The sequence below is a fragment of the Molossus molossus genome, unplaced genomic scaffold, assembly GCF_014108415.1.
Source record: "Molossus molossus isolate mMolMol1 unplaced genomic scaffold, mMolMol1.p scaffold_m16_p_35, whole genome shotgun sequence".
Lineage (NCBI taxonomy): Eukaryota > Metazoa > Chordata > Mammalia > Chiroptera > Molossidae > Molossus > Molossus molossus.
Window position 1 is genome coordinate 510,377 of NW_023425372.1, and position 17,563 is coordinate 527,939.

At 60.4% G+C, this 17,563-nt stretch overlaps 1 protein-coding gene across 1 annotated transcript in view; it reads left to right on the plus strand.

Moving 5' to 3' along the window:
• The window catches only part of LOC118643413 (ATPase family AAA domain-containing protein 3-like), a 35,355-nt gene that overhangs the window by 11,867 nt on the left and 5,925 nt on the right, over positions 1 to 17,563 (plus strand). The window contains 14 exon segments of the mRNA XM_036281485.1: positions 6,237 to 6,313; positions 6,581 to 6,682; positions 6,953 to 7,012; positions 7,786 to 7,855; positions 8,274 to 8,439; positions 8,562 to 8,631; positions 11,290 to 11,445; positions 12,020 to 12,076; positions 12,190 to 12,315; positions 12,522 to 12,646; positions 13,040 to 13,091; positions 13,660 to 13,730; positions 14,562 to 14,729; positions 16,343 to 16,451. Coding sequence (XP_036137378.1) covers positions 6,237 to 6,313; positions 6,581 to 6,682; positions 6,953 to 7,012; positions 7,786 to 7,855; positions 8,274 to 8,439; positions 8,562 to 8,631; positions 11,290 to 11,445; positions 12,020 to 12,076; positions 12,190 to 12,315; positions 12,522 to 12,646; positions 13,040 to 13,091; positions 13,660 to 13,730; positions 14,562 to 14,729; positions 16,343 to 16,451 — 1,409 coding nt within the window.

Consider the following 17,563-nt stretch of genomic DNA (forward strand, 5'->3'; position numbering starts at 1 on the left):
GACCGAACTGCAACTGAGGTATGTGCTTTTGACGGGAATTGAACCCGTGAGTCTTTGGTCCGTGGGGCCCATGCTCTAACTACTGAGCCAAACCGGCCGGGGCAGCCCCCTTTATTAACAGTGTCTTTAGGAAAGGCATGCCTGTTCTTCCCAATGGCCTTCCTGTCTAAGATTTTAAGTGACAAACACAAGTGGACTGGACATTTTGCAGGGTCCAGCAGAAGTTAGAAAGTGTGGCGCATCAGATATTGCAAAGTGTGGTGCCACCGTGCTCAGATAAGGGAAACAGGAGGGAACTCCTCCATCAATTCCCTAAGTCTTTTTTTTTTTTTTTTTATCCTCACCCAAGGACATTTTTCCATTTTTTGTTCAGGTAGAGTGGGAGGGAGAGAGAGGAACAGAGAGAGAGAGAGAGAAACATCGACGTGAAAGGAACACATCGAGTGGCTGCCACCCGCACAACCAACCAGGGCCGGGGACAAACTGCAACCGAGGTACGCGCCCTTAGCGGGAACCGAACCCGGGTCTCTCAGGACCACAGGCCGACGCTCTAACCGCTGAGCCAAACCGGCCAGAGCCAATTCCCTAAGTCTTAAGACAGCAATCAACACTTTAATTTTTAAAATTTTCAATTATAGTGGATATACAATATTATACTAGCTTCAGGTGTACAACATGATGATTTAATGTTTCTATACTCCCCGGCTAGCTCAGTTGGTACAGCATGAGACTCAATCATTCGTATAACTTACTAAGTGACCACCCCAGTAGTCTAGTACCCATCTGCTACCATAGTTATTACAACACTTTTAAAAATTAGACCAAGTTAAATGAATCTGATGTGTTTTGAAACTGACTTTTTTAAATGGGTAGAGCTATATTCTCAGTTATTCCTTATTATATAAAAGTACACAAGCTCGCCAAATACGGGCCTGCGGATGGAGCTAGGGAGGGGCCTGTGGCCAAGCAGTGCCTGGAGGAGAGCTTCGACCTTTTACCCATTTCCTCTTCACCCAGCCAGGCGCTGCCCGGGCAGCTGGGGGAGGTATGGTTTGTGGCTAGTCCACGAAAACCTTGATGGCCACTGGGGGGCATCTGCCTGGAAAACTCATTTGATTTTTCTCTTCATTTTGGGGGTGGGGGAAATGACAGAATTGTCATTGAACCCCCCTCCCCTTTTATCCAGGCTTACAATTGTTTTCAATCTAGTGGGGAAACTCCACATAATTCCAGGAATTTAACAATTCTCTAAGGAAAGAAGGAAGGGGGAACTTGGACCTTGACCCAAAGGCGAACTTTGCTAACTTTGGACACTGTGGGTCCTAGAGCAACTCCGCCCTGTGTCCACCCTTGTTTCCCTCTTCCCAGGAGGGTCCTGCCTGCCCTTTGTCCAGAAAGCAGGCACGTGGCCTTCCCAACGTGAAGTCCTCACCAGTCAGTGACCAGAAGCCAGGACCTTAAGCTCTTCTCCGGCGAGGCGCCCTCTGTGGGGCTTTGAGGGGGCTGCTCTTGCCTATGCGTACTTGGTGGTTGATCTCTGTCCCCTCCCTTGTGAGCCACTTCTGAGCAACAGAAGGATCGCCACCTCGGACCACTGTGGTTCGCTGAGACACCAGGAGGATCGCAGTGCCCTTCTCCAGTCCGGTCCTTCACCCAGGGGCGGTTTCGGTCCGGCCTGGGAGCGCGCTTCTACCCGTACTGAGCGCAGCCTCTCGCTCCAGGGTCCGGCTCCCAGGCGCAGGCTTCGCCCCTGGCGGCGCTGCGCCAGGGCCACGTGGCCGCGGGAGCGGGTGGGCGCAGGCAGCAATCGGAAGAGCTGCTCGGCCCTTGGTGTCGAGGCCCCGCCGCGGGCCCGGGTGAGGTTTTCCCTCGCGGGTCAGCCGCCTCCGCAGACTCTTCTCCTCGCAGTCTCCCCTCTGGGCCGCACATCAAGATCCCCTCCTCTTCCTCGGCACTTGACTCTCCACCGCCGCCAAGACTGGAACTCTGCAGGCGTCCTTAGCAACGGAACACGCCGTTGCTGTGCAGAACTCACGTATACCACGGCTCTCATGCTTCCCAGCCCAGGAATTATGTCCCTGCCCGAAACCCGTAACTAGGCGCTTCGCCCCGCCCACAGGCAGCCCGCCCCCAAAGCCAGCTCAGGCAATCGCGGCGCCGACACCGATGACGTCACGGACATCGCGGCCAATGCGAGGGCCGCGGGCGGTACCAGGCCCCACGCACTTCCGCAGCTTGGCAGGAGAAGGCGTGTCTTGCGCTTGCGCAGTGGCTCTGGCCGCCGGCTCGCAGCGCGTGGAGGCTGCACCGGGGAGCGCGCGTCAGCTCGGCTCCGGCTCCAGGCGGCTGCGGTAGCGCGCGGTGCTTGCGGGGTATGTCGTGGCTCTTCGGCATCAAAGGCCCCAAGGGCGAAGGCGAGGGGCCACCGCTGTCCCTGCCGCCTGCACCGCCTGGGGCCGAGGGCGGCGGGGACCGCGGCGCGGGAGACCGGTCGGCGCCCAAGGACAAATGGAGCAACTTCGACCCGACGGGCCTGGAGCGCGCGGCCAAGGCGGCACGCGAGCTGGAGCACTCGCGTGAGTGCGGCGGCGTGGGCGAGGGCGGGCGGGCGAGGGCGGGCGCTCCTCCACGGGAGCCGGTCCTCCGAGCCCCGGGCGTGCTGGCACCTGGGGACCTTTGGCCTCTTAGTCGCCTGAGCAGTAGGGGCGCACGTGGCTGTCGACGGTCGGTCCTTACTTGTCAGCCGAGGACCTGGCCTCCAGGAGTGAGTGCCCACGCTCCCTTGCGTGCAGGGAGGTTCGGGATTCTATCGCCTGTGGCCCCTTCCCAGCTGCCACGTGCCCGTCAGGTGAGGAGGCCGGTGCAGAGAGGACTTGCAGAGGTTACAGGTCTCAGGTTCTGGGGCTGGGCCCTGGTCTTCCGTTCCTGCCGTGTGTGGGAGCTCCTTCCCCCTCTCGCTGCCTCCACGTGGAACGGCCCAGGTGTGGCCAGATCCGGGGTCCTTTGTGGGGGTTGCTAGCGGTTTCCCACTTAAGAAGGGAAGCATGGTCGAGGGTCGTTGGTTTTAAGGAGAATGTAGCAGGTTGTTGGGACACGTTAGGTTTCAGGTAGGTGAGGTCTGTAAAGCAAGAAGTCAGACAGCCCTGGCCCAGCCTGATGACCTTCCTGACCCAGGGCACGCAAGGCATCAGCAGCAACTGGAGCTTCACTAAGCCCAAAGCCCACGTCTTTCCCCGAGCGCCCCTTTCTTCTGTGACCTGAACCATTTGTCTCAAGATGTAGTGTAAGTGTTTAAGAGCCTGGAATGTAGAAGACGCTGAATAAACGTTGATTGAAAGAATGCAACGGCTCTCAAACTTTTGTTTAAGTAGAGGTGCCCTTTTCTCAAAGGAGACCCTAGGAAGAAGCCTTGTAAGCAGGTATAAGCTGAACCTGCCCTGGCACTTTGTGGCTCAGTCCCGCCCCACCCCAGAGGGCTCCATGAACCTCCTGGCTCTCAGATCCTACAGGGACATTCAAAACATCGGGGATCGGGACAGCCGACAGCCCGTTATGCCTAGCTGGGACACACCCCTCCCAGACTAAGTGTAATTTTAATCATCAGGTTGGGTTGAGAAATAATGGCTGGCGTCCAAGCACCTCGGATGATGACAGACTTCTGACATGTGACCTGAGTTCTTGTTAAAGGATTAGTTGGGGGACACCTTTCTGCCCCAGCTCCAGTGGGGTTTCACCCACTTACTACATCCAGAATGCCAAAGTTTTCCCGCTTTTAGAAGCTGAACCCTGACTGTTTGCTTCCCCGCTCCACACAGTTATATAGGGCGTGCAGGCAGCCCCCCTGGATATGTGAGGGGCCAGCTGTGGGGCCTCCCTTCTGCCTGCTCATGCCTCTGAGTTGCTCCCATGTCTCCTGCCCCATGACATTCTCCACCTGGGTCCCCAGGGCCTGTCTGCTCTCCCTCTGAACCTCACTTCCCCACCAAGCAGCCATGTCCTGTCCAGTCGTCAGGTGCCACTGTATGTTATGGTCTCCCTTCAGGCTTCACATCAGTGACTGTCCCAGAAGTGGGGTCTGCCTCACTCTTTGTTCCTGCCATCCTTCCTGGTCTCTTCACTGCCCAGTGGGAGAGGATTTTTCCCCTGGTGGCCCGCCCCTTTTTGTCCCAAGGCCTTGTTCCCAGGGTTCCTCCAGCCCCCATGTCCAAGATTCCCTCTACAGGCCTGTCCTCCCCAGACACCCGGTTCTCAGGCAGCAGTGCCCACAGTGCTTGGCCTCAGCCTGCTCGCCCTAAGTGAACTGGAACTGCTCTCAGCTGTTCCTTGCAGTGGGACCACCTTCTCTGTCCTTTGGTCCCCTGGTGCACCCTCGGAGGGCAGAGTCACATGTTTGGCGTTGAGCTACCTGTGAGCTCCAGCCCACCTACCTGTACACTGCAGGAGGGCGGGTGCCTAAATGAACACCCTGCTTGTAATGGCTGCTGTTAGATGCTTTGGAGTGCAGGATGATTTCGAGGGGATGAGCTGTTATTGTCAGTACTAAAACTAGTCTGGTCAGTGGGGCAACCAGGTGCCAGGCCTGTACTGAGCATTTAATCTGCTGTCCCATTTCACTCTTTCAAGAGTCCGTTGGGTGAGGGGAACTTGACTTGCTCCATTGTCAAGTAAAGTGCTCAGAGGATAACCTGTCTTGCCAAAGGTCACATGAGCATACTGGGTGACTGAGATTCGGTCCCAGTGTGGTGGGCCTGTGACATCTGCGTTCTGTCTTGTTCTCTCTAGTCCTTCTCCGTCACAGTCACTTGTTAAAGGGGCTCCTGTGGTCTGTTCAGCCGTCGGCTTTGTGGGTTCCCATGCTCACTGGTGCATTGGGCTGGGGCCCTAGTGCCGCCTCTCAGAGGAGTTCTAGTAACCTGAGCCTGCTGTCACCACAGACCCAGGGGGGCCTGGCAGTGGATGTCCCAGAGGTCCTTCCCCAGCTTTGACACTTCATGCCAAACCACATGCCCCGGCGGATCATGCAAACACCATGACTTCCACCATGTCCGTCTAATGTGTGGTGTCCTTCTATTTGCTCACAGTGGCAGTTGAACTCCCAAAAAAACCCCAAAACTGAACAGGTGTAATTCTTTAGTTAATGACATGTTTGCTGTAAGGGGTCATGGGTGCCAAGGTCTGCAGTTTACTTTGGAGATTTCAGAAAGTAAGACAGATCTTGGGGGATAGAAGGATGAATGAGCTGAGGGAGCAAACTAGGAACGTGTTAGCATCAGAGAGCTGAGTTCAAAGGACCCCTGCCTTCCAGGCTTTTGCATGTCACAAGACTTCCAGTAAAATACGGCGGATCCATGAACAGCACAGGGGTTAGGGCTGCCCACCTCTGTGCCGTCAGAAACCCTCGTATACCTTGAGTCAGCCCTCCACTTATGTGGCTTCCCAATCAGATCAAAAATACTGTCTTCAACCCACGGTTGGTTGAATTGCGGAGGTGAAACCCAGGAATTCTGAGGACCGACTGTGTATATTGAGAAAATCTGCGTGTGCATGGACCCGAGAAGCTCAAAACCGTGGTGTTCGAGGGTCGGCTTCGTCTTGCTTTGGAGAACTGTGTCACAGCAGAAGTGCTTGAGAGACTTGGTCTATCTCAGCCAAGAGGGGACCAGAAGTTGGTTTCTTTCCCAGAACACTCAGATATAGACAGACATGAACCGCGCTTTATGAAGGAAATACTCATAAGAAGGTATTCTAGCACATGTGGTCATAACAGGTGATCTGTGAAGGGCTGCCTCCCGGTGCCCGTGGCTCATTTCCAATTTAATTCTCACTTACTTCTCATTCGTCCTCTGGCCTGCATGTGTCTGATAGCTGATCAGCAGCACATCCGAGACTTGAGAAACGCGTGGATCGTGAAGAACAAAGGACATTGGCCACGGGCTTGCATTTTGTTTAATTAGGAAAGGACCACCGTGTGTTGACCTGTGGGCAAGGGTTAGCCTTTCTGATGGAGCCCTCTGGAATGTGATGGCTCTTGGGGGATGGGTCCTCACACAGGGTGGAGGGTCCTTCTCTTGGGGTAGAACAGACAGGTGCAGTAACTGGGCAAGATCTCATCAGGATGAGGGCAGGCACAAGTGCTTTGAGATTGGGGCGAGCGGTGGTCTCCCTGAGCCCCTTGGCAACGTGAATGCTTGCCTGGCACCCACATGTCCTACGGTCTGTCTCCCGCACTTCTGCAGGACATGCCAAGGAGGCGCTGAGCCTGGCGCAGATGCAGGAGCAGACGCTGCAGTTGGAGCAGCAGTCCAAGCTCAAAGTGAGTAGTGGGTGTGGTGCAGTTGGAGGGGCTGTGGCTGAGGGCGAGGCGGTGCATGTGAGCGGTGGGTGCCTCCTCCCGCAGTGGTTAGGAGGGAGACGAAGGGGTGGCCATGTGGCGAGTTCCTCCAGCAGAACCTGTGCTCAGACCTGTCTGCCCCTGAGCACACACTGGAGCGGGAGAGGCTTGTTGAGCAGCATGAGGCCGAGCTGGAAGTCCTGAGTGGTGGCCTCGAGGGTCTGGGCCTCAGCCGCTGTGTGTCCACAGGAGTATGAAGCCGCTGTGGAGCAGCTGAAGAGTGAGCAGATCCGAGTGCAGGCTGAGGAACGGAGGAAGACCCTGAGCGAGGAGACACGGCAGCACCAGGCCGTAAGGGCCACAGGGCCGTGCAGGCACCGGGAGGCCTGGGGGGGTGACGAGGTCCTACATGCAGCCAGGGTCTCCCCCATCGAGGACCTGGGGTGGCCTCACACACACGCTGAGGCCCATGGATCCCTCAGCGCTGAACGTGACTGAGGGTGTGCTCACTGACAACACAGGCGGGCTGGGTGGCTTCTCCAGTCTGGGTCCCCATGTTGGTTTCGGGTCGTCCACCAGTCCCCCGCTGAACTGTGTTCACACTGCTGTCTCCCTCCCCAGAGGGCCCAGTACCAGGACAAGCTGGCCCGGCAGCGCTACGACGACCAGCTGAAGCAGCAGGTGAGTCAGCACGCCTGCACACGGGAGCCTCGTCCTGCCGGAGAGCACAGCGTCTTCTGGGGCAGGTGGGCCCGAGGCCAGGGCTGTGGACACATGGGTCGGGCTGGGTCCCACGGGAGCTTTGGCTGGACACCTACACGTGCACACCGGCACGCACACAAGGGAGAAAGGGGCCTCTGGGCTCCTGCCACACCATGCTGTGTGGTCTGCATGGCAGAGGTCGGCTCCAGCTGCCCTCAGGGCTCAGCCAGCTGACATGTGGCCGGGAACGTGGCTGCTGTGACAGGTTTGTGGTGGGGCTTCAAATGTTTGTGCCTCCAGTGAGCGTGCTAGTTTTTATTTTATTTTATTTTTTAGATCTTTGCCCGAGTATATTTTTTTATTTATCTTTAGATTGGGGGAAAGAGAGAGAGAGATGTGAGAGAGATATCAATCGGTTGCCTCCTGCACGACCCTGACCAAGGCTGGGGACAAACCGCAACTGAGGTACGTGCCCTTGATCAGAACTGAAGTCCGTGGGCCAACACTAACCGCTGAGCCAAACCAGCCAGAGCGGCATTCTAGTTTTTAAATTGAACAGTCAGGCAAAAGCCAGAGTGTTTTAGGGTTACCCGTGACCCCCTGGCCTAACTGTGCTGGGGAAGGGGCCATGTTCAGACCTGCCGACCTTGGCTGTGGCGGGTGCAGGCCCCTTGAGAAGGTCTGAGCCCCTGGGGTTGTGAGTGTTGACTGTTTCTTTATTTTGAAAGCTTTTCTTTTGTGACTTCTTTCAGCAACTTCTCAACGAGGAGAACTTACGGAAGCAGGAGGAGTCCGTGCAGAAGCAGGAGGCCATGAGGCGAGGTGGGGTTGTCGGCTCGCTGGGCGTGGGCCGTGTCCCCGGGGCCGTGTCCTCAGAGCCTCCTAGGAAGCTGTGGCTTGAAGGGCTTGTGGGCAAGCGGGTGGGTGGGCGCTGCTCTGGGCACTTCGAGCCCCGGCCAGGCTTTCTGAGACCCGTGGTGGGGCTCTGCCTTCGGAGCTGGGGCCTTAAAGCAGAACCGGTGGGCTGGGCATTCTGGGGCTCGCTCTTCTGCTCCGGGCACCCCGGGGTCTCACGTGAGTTACTCTCCTGTGAGAAGGGTACCCAGGCTTCAGGGCTCTCTGTCGAGGACCAGCCCACTGGAGGGGCCTGGCCGCAGGGGGTCTGAAGCGGGCAGTGGGCTGGTGGCCTGGGGACCGCAGGCCTGAGGCTGAGCGCTGCGCTCCCTGCCTGTCTGCGCAGCCACCGTGGAGCGGGAGATGGAGCTGCGGCACAAGAACGAGATGCTGCGGGTGGAGGCCGAGGCGCGTGCCCGGGCCAAGGCCGAGCGCGAGAATGCGGACATCATCCGGGAGCAGATCCGTCTGCAGGCAGCTGAGCGCCGCCAGACCATCCTGGAGTCCATCCGGTGAGACCGTGCTCTGGCCCTCGCGGAGCCTGACGGGGAGTCTGCCTGTCGGGGCCCTTACCGCCCTCCAGCATGTGCCCGGGCCTGGTTCCCTCCCGGTCACCGCAGTGCTTCCCCTCCAGGACGGCTGGCACACTGTTTGGAGAAGGATTCCGTGCCTTTGTGACAGACTGGGACAAAGTGACTGCCACGGTGAGCATCCTGGGGTCCGCGGGGCCTTCGCTGAGCCTCAGGCCTGTCCCCCAAGGCGGTGGCTGCTGGTCTTCCCGTTGCCCCCACGCACACTGGACAAGACGGAGCCTCTGGGTTTGGGCACTGGGACCAGTCGACGTCGAGATGTTGGGTTTCCAACCTTCCGGCTGCAAGGGCGACATGGGAAGGGGTTGCTAGTTTCATGTACCATCCCTTTGGGAAGTGTAACCAGAAACCTGCCAGGCAGCCTCAGTGGTGGGACCCAGCTGAGACCGGGGTCAGAGGTCATGTCGGGGAACTCTATTCAAACCCAGCTTTGCCGGGCCTCCCACCATCCATAGGGCCCCGGGCCCACGCTCTGAAAGCTCGCGGTCTGTGCCGTGCTGTGGGGCAGGGGCGTTGGCTGGAGTAGCTCCTGAACCGTGTAGCTGCGCGAAGCTTGCTCAGCAGGGCACTGAGCCCCGCGGGCGGCCAGGTGGTGGGAGGAGCAGGCCCACAGCACCTGTGTGCCCGCGCCCTCTGCACTGTGCTGCTCTGGACAGCTCCAGCCTCACTCGGGACAGGGTGGGGGTGAGGTCAGCCTGTGCCTCCAGGAAAGCAGGGAAGGGACTGTCCCGGGAGTGCAGTTGCGGGGACCTCCCGTCGGGACCTTGCAGCTGGTCAGACTGGTGGTGGTTCACTGCCCCCTGGAGTGGTCCATCCCGGGCAGTGATGTGGGTGAACTCGGGCTCCTGTCGCACTGCTCACTGTGTTGTGGGTAATGTGCAGAGGACCCTTGTCCTCAGTGTGGGGGCCCTGCTGAGAGCAGGTCCAGGTTCCTGGGAGTCCCACCTGCAGCCCAGTGGGGCCGGGTGAGCGCGATAGGGCTGCCTGGGGTTGGGGGCTGGCTCTAAGCCCCGGCCACCTCCTTCTGTCCCTCCTTCCGTTTCCTGCTTCCCACAGCGAGCAGCACAGCCAGCTGCCAGGGCGTAGCCTCTGTGCCCCTGCCCCGGGAGGGAGACCTGGTGTTGGGAACTATTCTGCAGAGGCTGCAGCTGTGGCCCTGAGTCCCTGCCTGGCACCAGGAGGTGCTCAGGTGCAGCTGGGGGGCACAGCGTCCTGGGGAGGAGCCTGTGTCTCCGCCTGTCAGTGCTGCTGGGACAGCTGTCACGTGCTGAAGTCCGAGCCAGCCACCATGCCCGTCTGTTAGTCTTCTGAAGGAATCAGTGATTCTGGGTCAACCTCGTTTCCCTGAGTACAGTCCAACTTCTCGAGTGGAGGTGGCGGCCCACACTGCGAACGGCCTGGCCACCTCGGGAGCCCTGCGCTTAGCCCCGCTGTGGCCTCAGCTGCCGAGTGTTTTCACTGAAAGCTGCCGAGGGGACAGTCGTGACTCAGAACCTCGGGGACTCCCTTGCCAGCTTGATCGTGAGCATCGTGGGAAGTGAGGGCAGGATTCAAAGAGGTTCATAAACCTGCAAGAAAAGCCGAGGTCACATCCCTGGGGCTTTGCTAAACCCGCAGTGGCGGCTTTTCACGGTCCTGCTGGTCGCGACCTTGTCTGTGGGAGGTCAGAGGCCCCTGAGGTTGCGTCTGATGAGACACCTGGGGGAGTGCTGGGCCCCGAATGAGAAGCAAGTGTAGCTGTTCTTCCCACTGGTCCCCTCTGTTCTGACTGGGAGGCGGCTCCAGGTGCTGGGCTCCGGACTGTCAGCACCCTGCGCCCCGCGCTGTCTGCTGGGGTGCTGGCCCCTGTGCATGAGAGCAGGTCCTGTTCCTGTGCCCTTGCTGAGCTGGCACAAAGGACACCAGGCAAAGGAGAGGAGCCCCACTGAAGTAGAGCTGACCGAGAGGAGCCAGGAGGGAGGACAGCACCGTGGCTGTGGGTTTCGTGTCCTGTAGTTCTGCACGTGCCCCCTGCCCCCAGCAGGATCTGCATGCCACGTGTTTCTGTGGTCATCACCCCTGGAGTATTCTCCACGCATAGGGCCCCCTGACCCTTCTCCTGTGGTCTCCACGTGGCAGCTCCAGACCTCACCTTGGCCATTTGTTTACGCAAGGATCCAGAGACAAGTTTGCTGGTTAAGTGTCTCAGTCCGTTCTCACTCCACAGTCCCTGCCTGTCCTGGGCTCTCCATCCTGTCTGATGAGCCATCTGTGAGCTGAGCATTTACCTGCCAAGCTGTGGACATGCAGAGGGAGGGTGGTTGAGGCAGCAGGAGGACCTGTGAGGTCGATGGAATCTGAGCCCCTCTTCTTGCTGTCCCGACTCTGAACCTAGCTCCTGTAGCCTGAGTCGCCGTCCCCTGCAGCAGCCCCGCTGTCTGCTCTGTAGGGAGTAGTTTCAATCTGTCTCCAGATGTTGGCACAGTTCCGGGAGCCTCTCGTGGTAGTTCTGTCAAGTGCCCGGTGACCATGCTCCCCTTGGCATCGGGTGTGTCCTCCAGCAGCCTGTTGGAGCTCCTGTGGTTGGAAGCTTCCCTGGTCCTGCTGGAGCACATCCTCCAGTAGCTTTCTGAGAAAGGGGCTCGGGATGAGCTTTCTGGTGTCTTGTCTTCTGCAGTGGTGTGTGATTGAACACCACTGGGAGTGGGATTGGGACCCCTGCCGGCACTTGGCACAGGATGGGTGGGGTGCCAAGGGCTGGGCACGATTTACCTCCTTTCTGCCCTGCTGCAGGTGGCCGGGCTGACATTGCTGGCTGTCGGTGTCTATTCTGCCAAGAACGCCACTTTGGTGGCTGGGCGGTACATCGAGGCCCGGCTGGGGAAGCCGTCCCTGGTGAGGGAGACCTCTCGGATCTCCGTGCTGGAGGCGCTACGGCACCCCCTGCAGGTATGGGGCCTGGCTGTGTCCCCCCACTCCTGGTGGGAGCCAAGCGCCCTATGTGCTCCTTCCTTCCTTTTTAACTCAGACACTGTCCTCCTCCTCCTGCACGTTGGGTTTGCTTTTGGCTTTGTCATCCTCAGGGTCTGTCCACATCAGCACTGGGGCAGCCTCATCCCAGCCCGCTCAGTCACCTCTGGGTCGACTCGAGTGTTGGCACACTGGTGGGGCTCCCGTGTGCCCTTGTCCTGTAAGAGAAGTAGCTGGAAGTGACGGTGTCGGCTGCCTCCCTGTACACCCACCCCTGGATGTGTGCTTCCTGCCTAGCACTGACCCGAGGCCTGTTCTGCCGTGGGCTGTGGGCTGTGACCTCTGCAGTAACCGGGATGTGGGTGGCGGAGGGAGAAAGAGGTCACTAATGAACCCGTGTGTCGCCCAGCCCAGTAACACAGATGGCCTGGCCGGGCAGCCCTCGAAAGTGGCCGGTCCTGCCTGGGGTGTGGGCCCTGGGCAGTGCTGTTCCTCATGCCAGGCCGGCTGCAGCACTCAGTGGCTGATGCCCCTGACCCCTGGTTCCCCACAGGTCAGCAGGCGGCTCCTCAGTAAGCCTCAGGATGCCCTGGAGGGCGTGGTCCTCAGTGTAAGTGGTGCTGCCGGGTGGGCAGAGGTGGGGGTGTGGCGGGTGCTGGCCTGGCTCTCAGGAGGGACAGACTCGGCAGGTGTCCCTGAGACGGAGCCCCTGTGCCCTGGCAGCCCAGCCTGGAGGCCCGGGTGCGGGACATCGCCATCTCCACGCGGAACACCAGGAAGAACCGCAGCCTGTACAGGAACATCCTGATGTACGGGCCACCTGGGACCGGCAAGACGCTGTTTGCCAAGGTGAGGGCGGCCCCTCCCCAGGGGTCGCGCCTGCCTGGGGCCTGGATGCTGTGGGTGGGGCCTTGTGTGGGAGGGATGGCCCCTCAGGAGGGTCCTCTCTCTGCAGGGATTGCCCGGCAGCCCCACCCCCTCCACCCAGCTCTGACCCTGCTTCCCCCACCCGTACCACACCCCCAGCCCACCGCTGCCTTCTGCCTTCCCCCCAGAAACTTGCCCTACATTCAGGCATGGACTATGCCATCATGACGGGCGGGGATGTGGCCCCCATGGGGCGTGAGGGCGTGACCGCGGTGCACAAGGTCTTCGACTGGGCCAGCACCAGCCGGCGAGGGTGAGCAGGCTTCCTGGCGGGCCCCTGGCAGGCTCCCACACCCAGCTCCTGGTGGCCACAGCTGTCGATAGGAAGGGGTCAGACTGTTCCGCGGCCTGTCCTAGTGTCCCAGTGGTCTGGCCGCCCCCGCGGCGGGTGGGGAATTCACCCTGTGCTCATCCTAGGAGCCCCTTGGTGCTGGCCCGGTGTTGAGTCAGTGCCAGGTCAGGACGGACTGTGTTCTAGACACTTCCTCCTGATGTTGGCCTTGGCACGCCCTGTCCCAGGTTGAGGTCTGGGGTCCCAGAGCTCCCGAGGGCCACGTGTGGTTGGGCTCCTGAGCACCTGGTCGTCCCACAAGGGCAGTGTGTGTGATGGGCCCTTCCACCCCTCACGCAGCCCCTCCCTTCACAGCCTTCTCCTCTTCGTGGACGAAGCAGACGCCTTCCTCAGGAAGCGAGCCACGGTGAGTGTTCTGGAAGCTTCCGCCTGACAGCGGGCTCAGGTGCTGTGTCCAGTGTGTAGGCCCCCCACGGTTTCAGCTGCCTCTGATCTGGGAGGGTCATGACGGGTCTGGCTCAAGCCGCTCCTCAGCTGTGCTTTTCTAAATTTGTTAAAAAAGCAGAAGTTGTGTCTGTGGCATTTTTCAGGATTTTCTTTTTTTTTTTTTTTAATTCTCGCCTGAGGACACTTTTCGATATTTTGTTCAGATAGAGTGGGAGGGAGGGAGGGAGAAACATCGATGTGAAAGAGACACATCGACTGGTCGCCACCCACACGACCAACCAGGGCCGGGAACAAACTGCAACCAAGGTACATGCCCTTAGCGGGAACTGAACCCGGGTCTCTCCGGACCGCAGGCGGACGCTCCAACCACTGAGCCAAACCAGCCAGGGCCATTTTTCAGGATTTTCTTCAAGTCAAGTTTCGGGTCACAGGCGCTGCCACGCCTCCTGGGAGGAGCGGACGGGCTGCCCGTCCGCGGGGTGCGTGCAGAGCTGTGCTTGTCCTGACGCTGGGACTTCTCTCTGCAGGAGAAGATCAGCGAGGACCTCAGGGCCACCCTGAACGCCTTCCTGCACCGGACCGGCCAGCACAGCAGCAAGTGAGGCGCCCGCTAGCTCACGGCCGGGGGCAGCGCTCTCCTGCACCTGCCTGTCGGCCCCACAGCAGCGTCCCGAGCCGAGAGCCGAGGGGGAAACCGAGGCACCACCTCTGCTCCCGCTGCTGCTGCAGGGCCAGGGTTGGGTGGCGCTGGCTGACCCGGGTGCCATGGCGCGCCGGGCGGTGTCCCAGATCTGGGGCCCCCTTGTCCTTCATCTGTGCGGTGTGGTCAGGAACCACCGCGGTTTGCTGGGGTGTCTCAGGCAAAGCTGGGCAAGGTCATTGCCCTTGGCACCTTCGGCTGCCCCCAGAGATGGGCCGTCAGGGCCCTGGCCCCGCAGCTGGGTACCTGAAGCACAGATGCCCCTAATTGTGCTCTTCTGCCTCGTTTGAGACCCGATGTACCCCCCACCGGTCACCGAGGGGCACCCAGCCCTGCGCGTGGGACATGTCACCCTCATGTGCTATGGCTGAGACCCCCAGAGAGGTGTGTCTATTCCTGCTGAGTTGGCCCCTCTGCCCAGCTGAACCCCAGGCCCTGAACTTGGTTTTCTGGTGGGGAGGGCAGGGGTCTGTCTTTGACCCTGGGTCCCTGTCCCTTCTGTGCATAGCGAGGCTGATCCAGCCACCCCGTCAGGTGGGGCCCTTGGCCAGAGAAGCGTGAAATTGGGGCAGGAACAGAGTTGGGAGGGTGGGCAGCAGCAGCCAATGCTGGATCTTCAAACGCTGGCTGCCAATTAGAATCTGCTAGAAAACTACCCCATGTGGGTTGCTCCCCAGCAGAGAGCACTTGGCTCTGGAGCCCTCAACTCCCGCTGTCTGTCGGCCGCAGGTTCATGCTGGTCCTGGCCAGCAACCAGCCCGAGCAGTTCGACTGGGCCATCAATGACCGCATGGACGAGATGGTCAGCTTCGACCTGCCGCAGCTGCAGGAGCGGGAGCGCCTGGTGAGGATGTATTTTGACAAGTATGTTCTTAAACCAGCCACAGAAGGAAAGCAGTAAGTGTCCTGGGCAGCCCGTGTCGCTCCTGCCCTGTCACACTGGGGCCCTCCCAGCACCGCCTCCCAGTGGTGCCCTGGCCCCGCCAGCTCCTGGTTCACGCACTGCACCCTAGTCTAACTGTGGCTTCCTGTGGGCTCAGGGTGTGCTCGTGTGTAGCTTCATTGCTGGAGCCCGGCTGCCCCCGTCCACTACTCCTGTCCTCTCTACTGCTGCTCTCTGTCCACCTGCTGCCCTGTCCACCTGCCACTGCTCCTTGTCCACCTGCTCCTCCCTGTCCACCTGCCACCCCATCTACCACTCCTGTCCTCTCTGCCTGCTGCTCCTCGTCCACCTGCCACCCCGTCCTCTACCCACTGCTCCCTGTCCAGCTGCTCCTCCCTGTCCACCTGCCACCCCATCTACCACTCCTGTCCTCTCTGCCTGCTGCTCCTCGTCCACCTGCCACCCCATCCTCTACCCACTGCTCCCTGTCCAGCTGCTCCTCCCTGTCCACCTGCTGCCCCGTCCACCTGCTCCTCTCATCCTCTACCCGCAGCTATCTGTCCACCTGCCACCCCATCCACCTGCTGCCCCGTCCACTTGCCCATCCTGTCTACCTACTTGGCCCCCTTGTCCCTGCCCAGCTCTCTGCCGGGTCTTCGAGTTGGCAGCCCCACCATGTTCTGTTACACGAAGTGCCTTAAGGAAGCAGATCCCAGGTTGCAGTCAGGCCTGGGTAGGTAGGGGCCATGGTGGCCCATTTCGGACTCATGGAGCTTTACTCTGAGACCACCATCCACTGCCAACCCTGACTCCGGGGAGCCCGGGGCCCTGTGCCAGCACGCAGCATGGCCTTCTGCAAAGCCCCCTGGAGGGGTGGCCCTGCACACTGTCCAGACCACGCTGTCACACCGTGCTCCAGATAAGTGGAGGCTGGGCTATTTTAACTATCTCCAGGGGATGGGTCTCAGCAGCACTGACCTGAATTCCTCCTGTTGCTGGCAGTGACGAGAGCTGCTTCCACTCCAGGCGGCCTCTGCCTACTGCCGCTCTGTGCTGTTGTGCCCTCCGACTCCCTCCGGCTCCCTCCGGCTCCCTCCAGGCCTCCTCCCTTTGCCTGGCTGCCCACCCACTTCCTGCTGGCCTGCCAGGGCGAGCTGCTGAGGCCTTTGTTCGGTGTCTGACTGGTTCCTCCTGGACCTCAGGCAGACCCGTGGGGAGCTCAGCGTGCGCGTGGAGACCCAGCTGAACTTTGCTCCAGTTGCAAGTGTCTCCCTCTGATCTCTCACTTGCTTTGCTTGCTCCTCTGCTCCTCCCTGACACAGTTCTAGATGCTCTGCGCTCTGGGTGCGGGGCCGGGTCTGGTGTGAAGACGACGTGGTCCCTGACCTGGGCGGGCGGTGGGGCCCCTCGTTTCCACACGTTCTCAGTCCCTGCCTGGACCCCGCGCTCCAGGGGAAAGGAAGTGCTGCAGGGCAGGAAGGGTGGCCCTGCTGTGCCTGGGGTTTCCCTGCAGGCTCCTGCCCCTGCAGCTGTCCTGCCCTCCCTCTGGGAGTCGTGGGCCTCACAGGCCCTCGTGCGGCTCTGAGTCCTGGGACACCAGGCCTCACTCGAGAACTCCTCCTCACAGGCGCTTGAAGCTGGCCCAGTTTGACTACGGCAAGAAGTGCTCAGAGATCGCACGCCTGACAGAGGGCATGTCGGGCCGGGAGATCTCCCAGCTCGCCGTGGCGTGGCAGGTGAGCCGGGGACATGCCCGTGGCACGAGGGGACAGTGTGGGCACTCAGCCCTGTGACGGTGCTGCCTCTGCCTCCAGTGTTTCTGGGGAAGGACGCGATCACTGCCCTGTCCCCGCCACCACCTGCCTGTGCCACCATGGGGGAAGGGGGCGGCCGTCAGCAGCTTTCATGCTGTGGCCCCTCGTCGTCATCCAGATCAGACGGGCCCCGTGGGAATGAGGCTTGTGTCGTTTGGGCCTCTGGACCCCCCGGCTCAGTGGCTCTGGAACCACTGGACTCTCCCAGCTGACGCCCAAGGCCAGGGGCACAGCAGCTCTGCAGCTGGGCCGGGGGACACATCCGGATTGGGGGCACATCCAGGCCGGGGGGGCACAGCCGGGGCGGGGGGCAGGGGCACAGCCGGGTTATAGCAGGGGTGCAGCTGGGCTGGGACACGTCCCATGAGCAGTCTGGTTCAGCAGGGCGGGCGAGGTGAGGAGAGGAGCTGGGCAGCTACTCACCTGGTAAGGGTGCCAACCACTGGTGTTGAGGGTCCTCTGGTCCTGCGGGCACCCTCCAAGTTCTGGCGTTCAGGACAGGTTCACTGTGATCTCTCCTGCAGCCTCAACCATGAGGGTGGCTTCATCCCCACGTTGTGGCTCCCAGCACACAGGCCAGGGGCTCTCATCACTCCTGGATGCCCCGTTTTCCTCCGAGGCGTCCTAGCAGCTGACCCGCAGGAGCCTCGGAGGCAGCCCAGCATTTGCTCCTGGGCTGCTGGGCAGGAGAGCCGGTCGGCAGAGGGGCTGTCCCCTGCGACCACAGCACTGGCTCCTGTACTGCGGTCTCAGGCAGTGGGGCAGCCCGACCACCGTCAGTGCAGAAATGCCTTTGAATGGATGTGTCTCACTAAGCGCACACTTGCTCAGATGGGAACGTCTGGCTCAGGCATGCAGGGACTGTCGCAGTGACCTGGGCAGGCCAGCTGGGGGCTCTGCCCCAGGCCTGTGACAGTGCAGGGCAGTTGTCTTAGCTCAGCTGCCGTGACCTGCCACAGCCCAGGCTTCATCACACGTCATCGCTTGTGGTTCTGGAGGGGACGTGTCAGAGCAGCGGATCCTGGCTGTGGGTT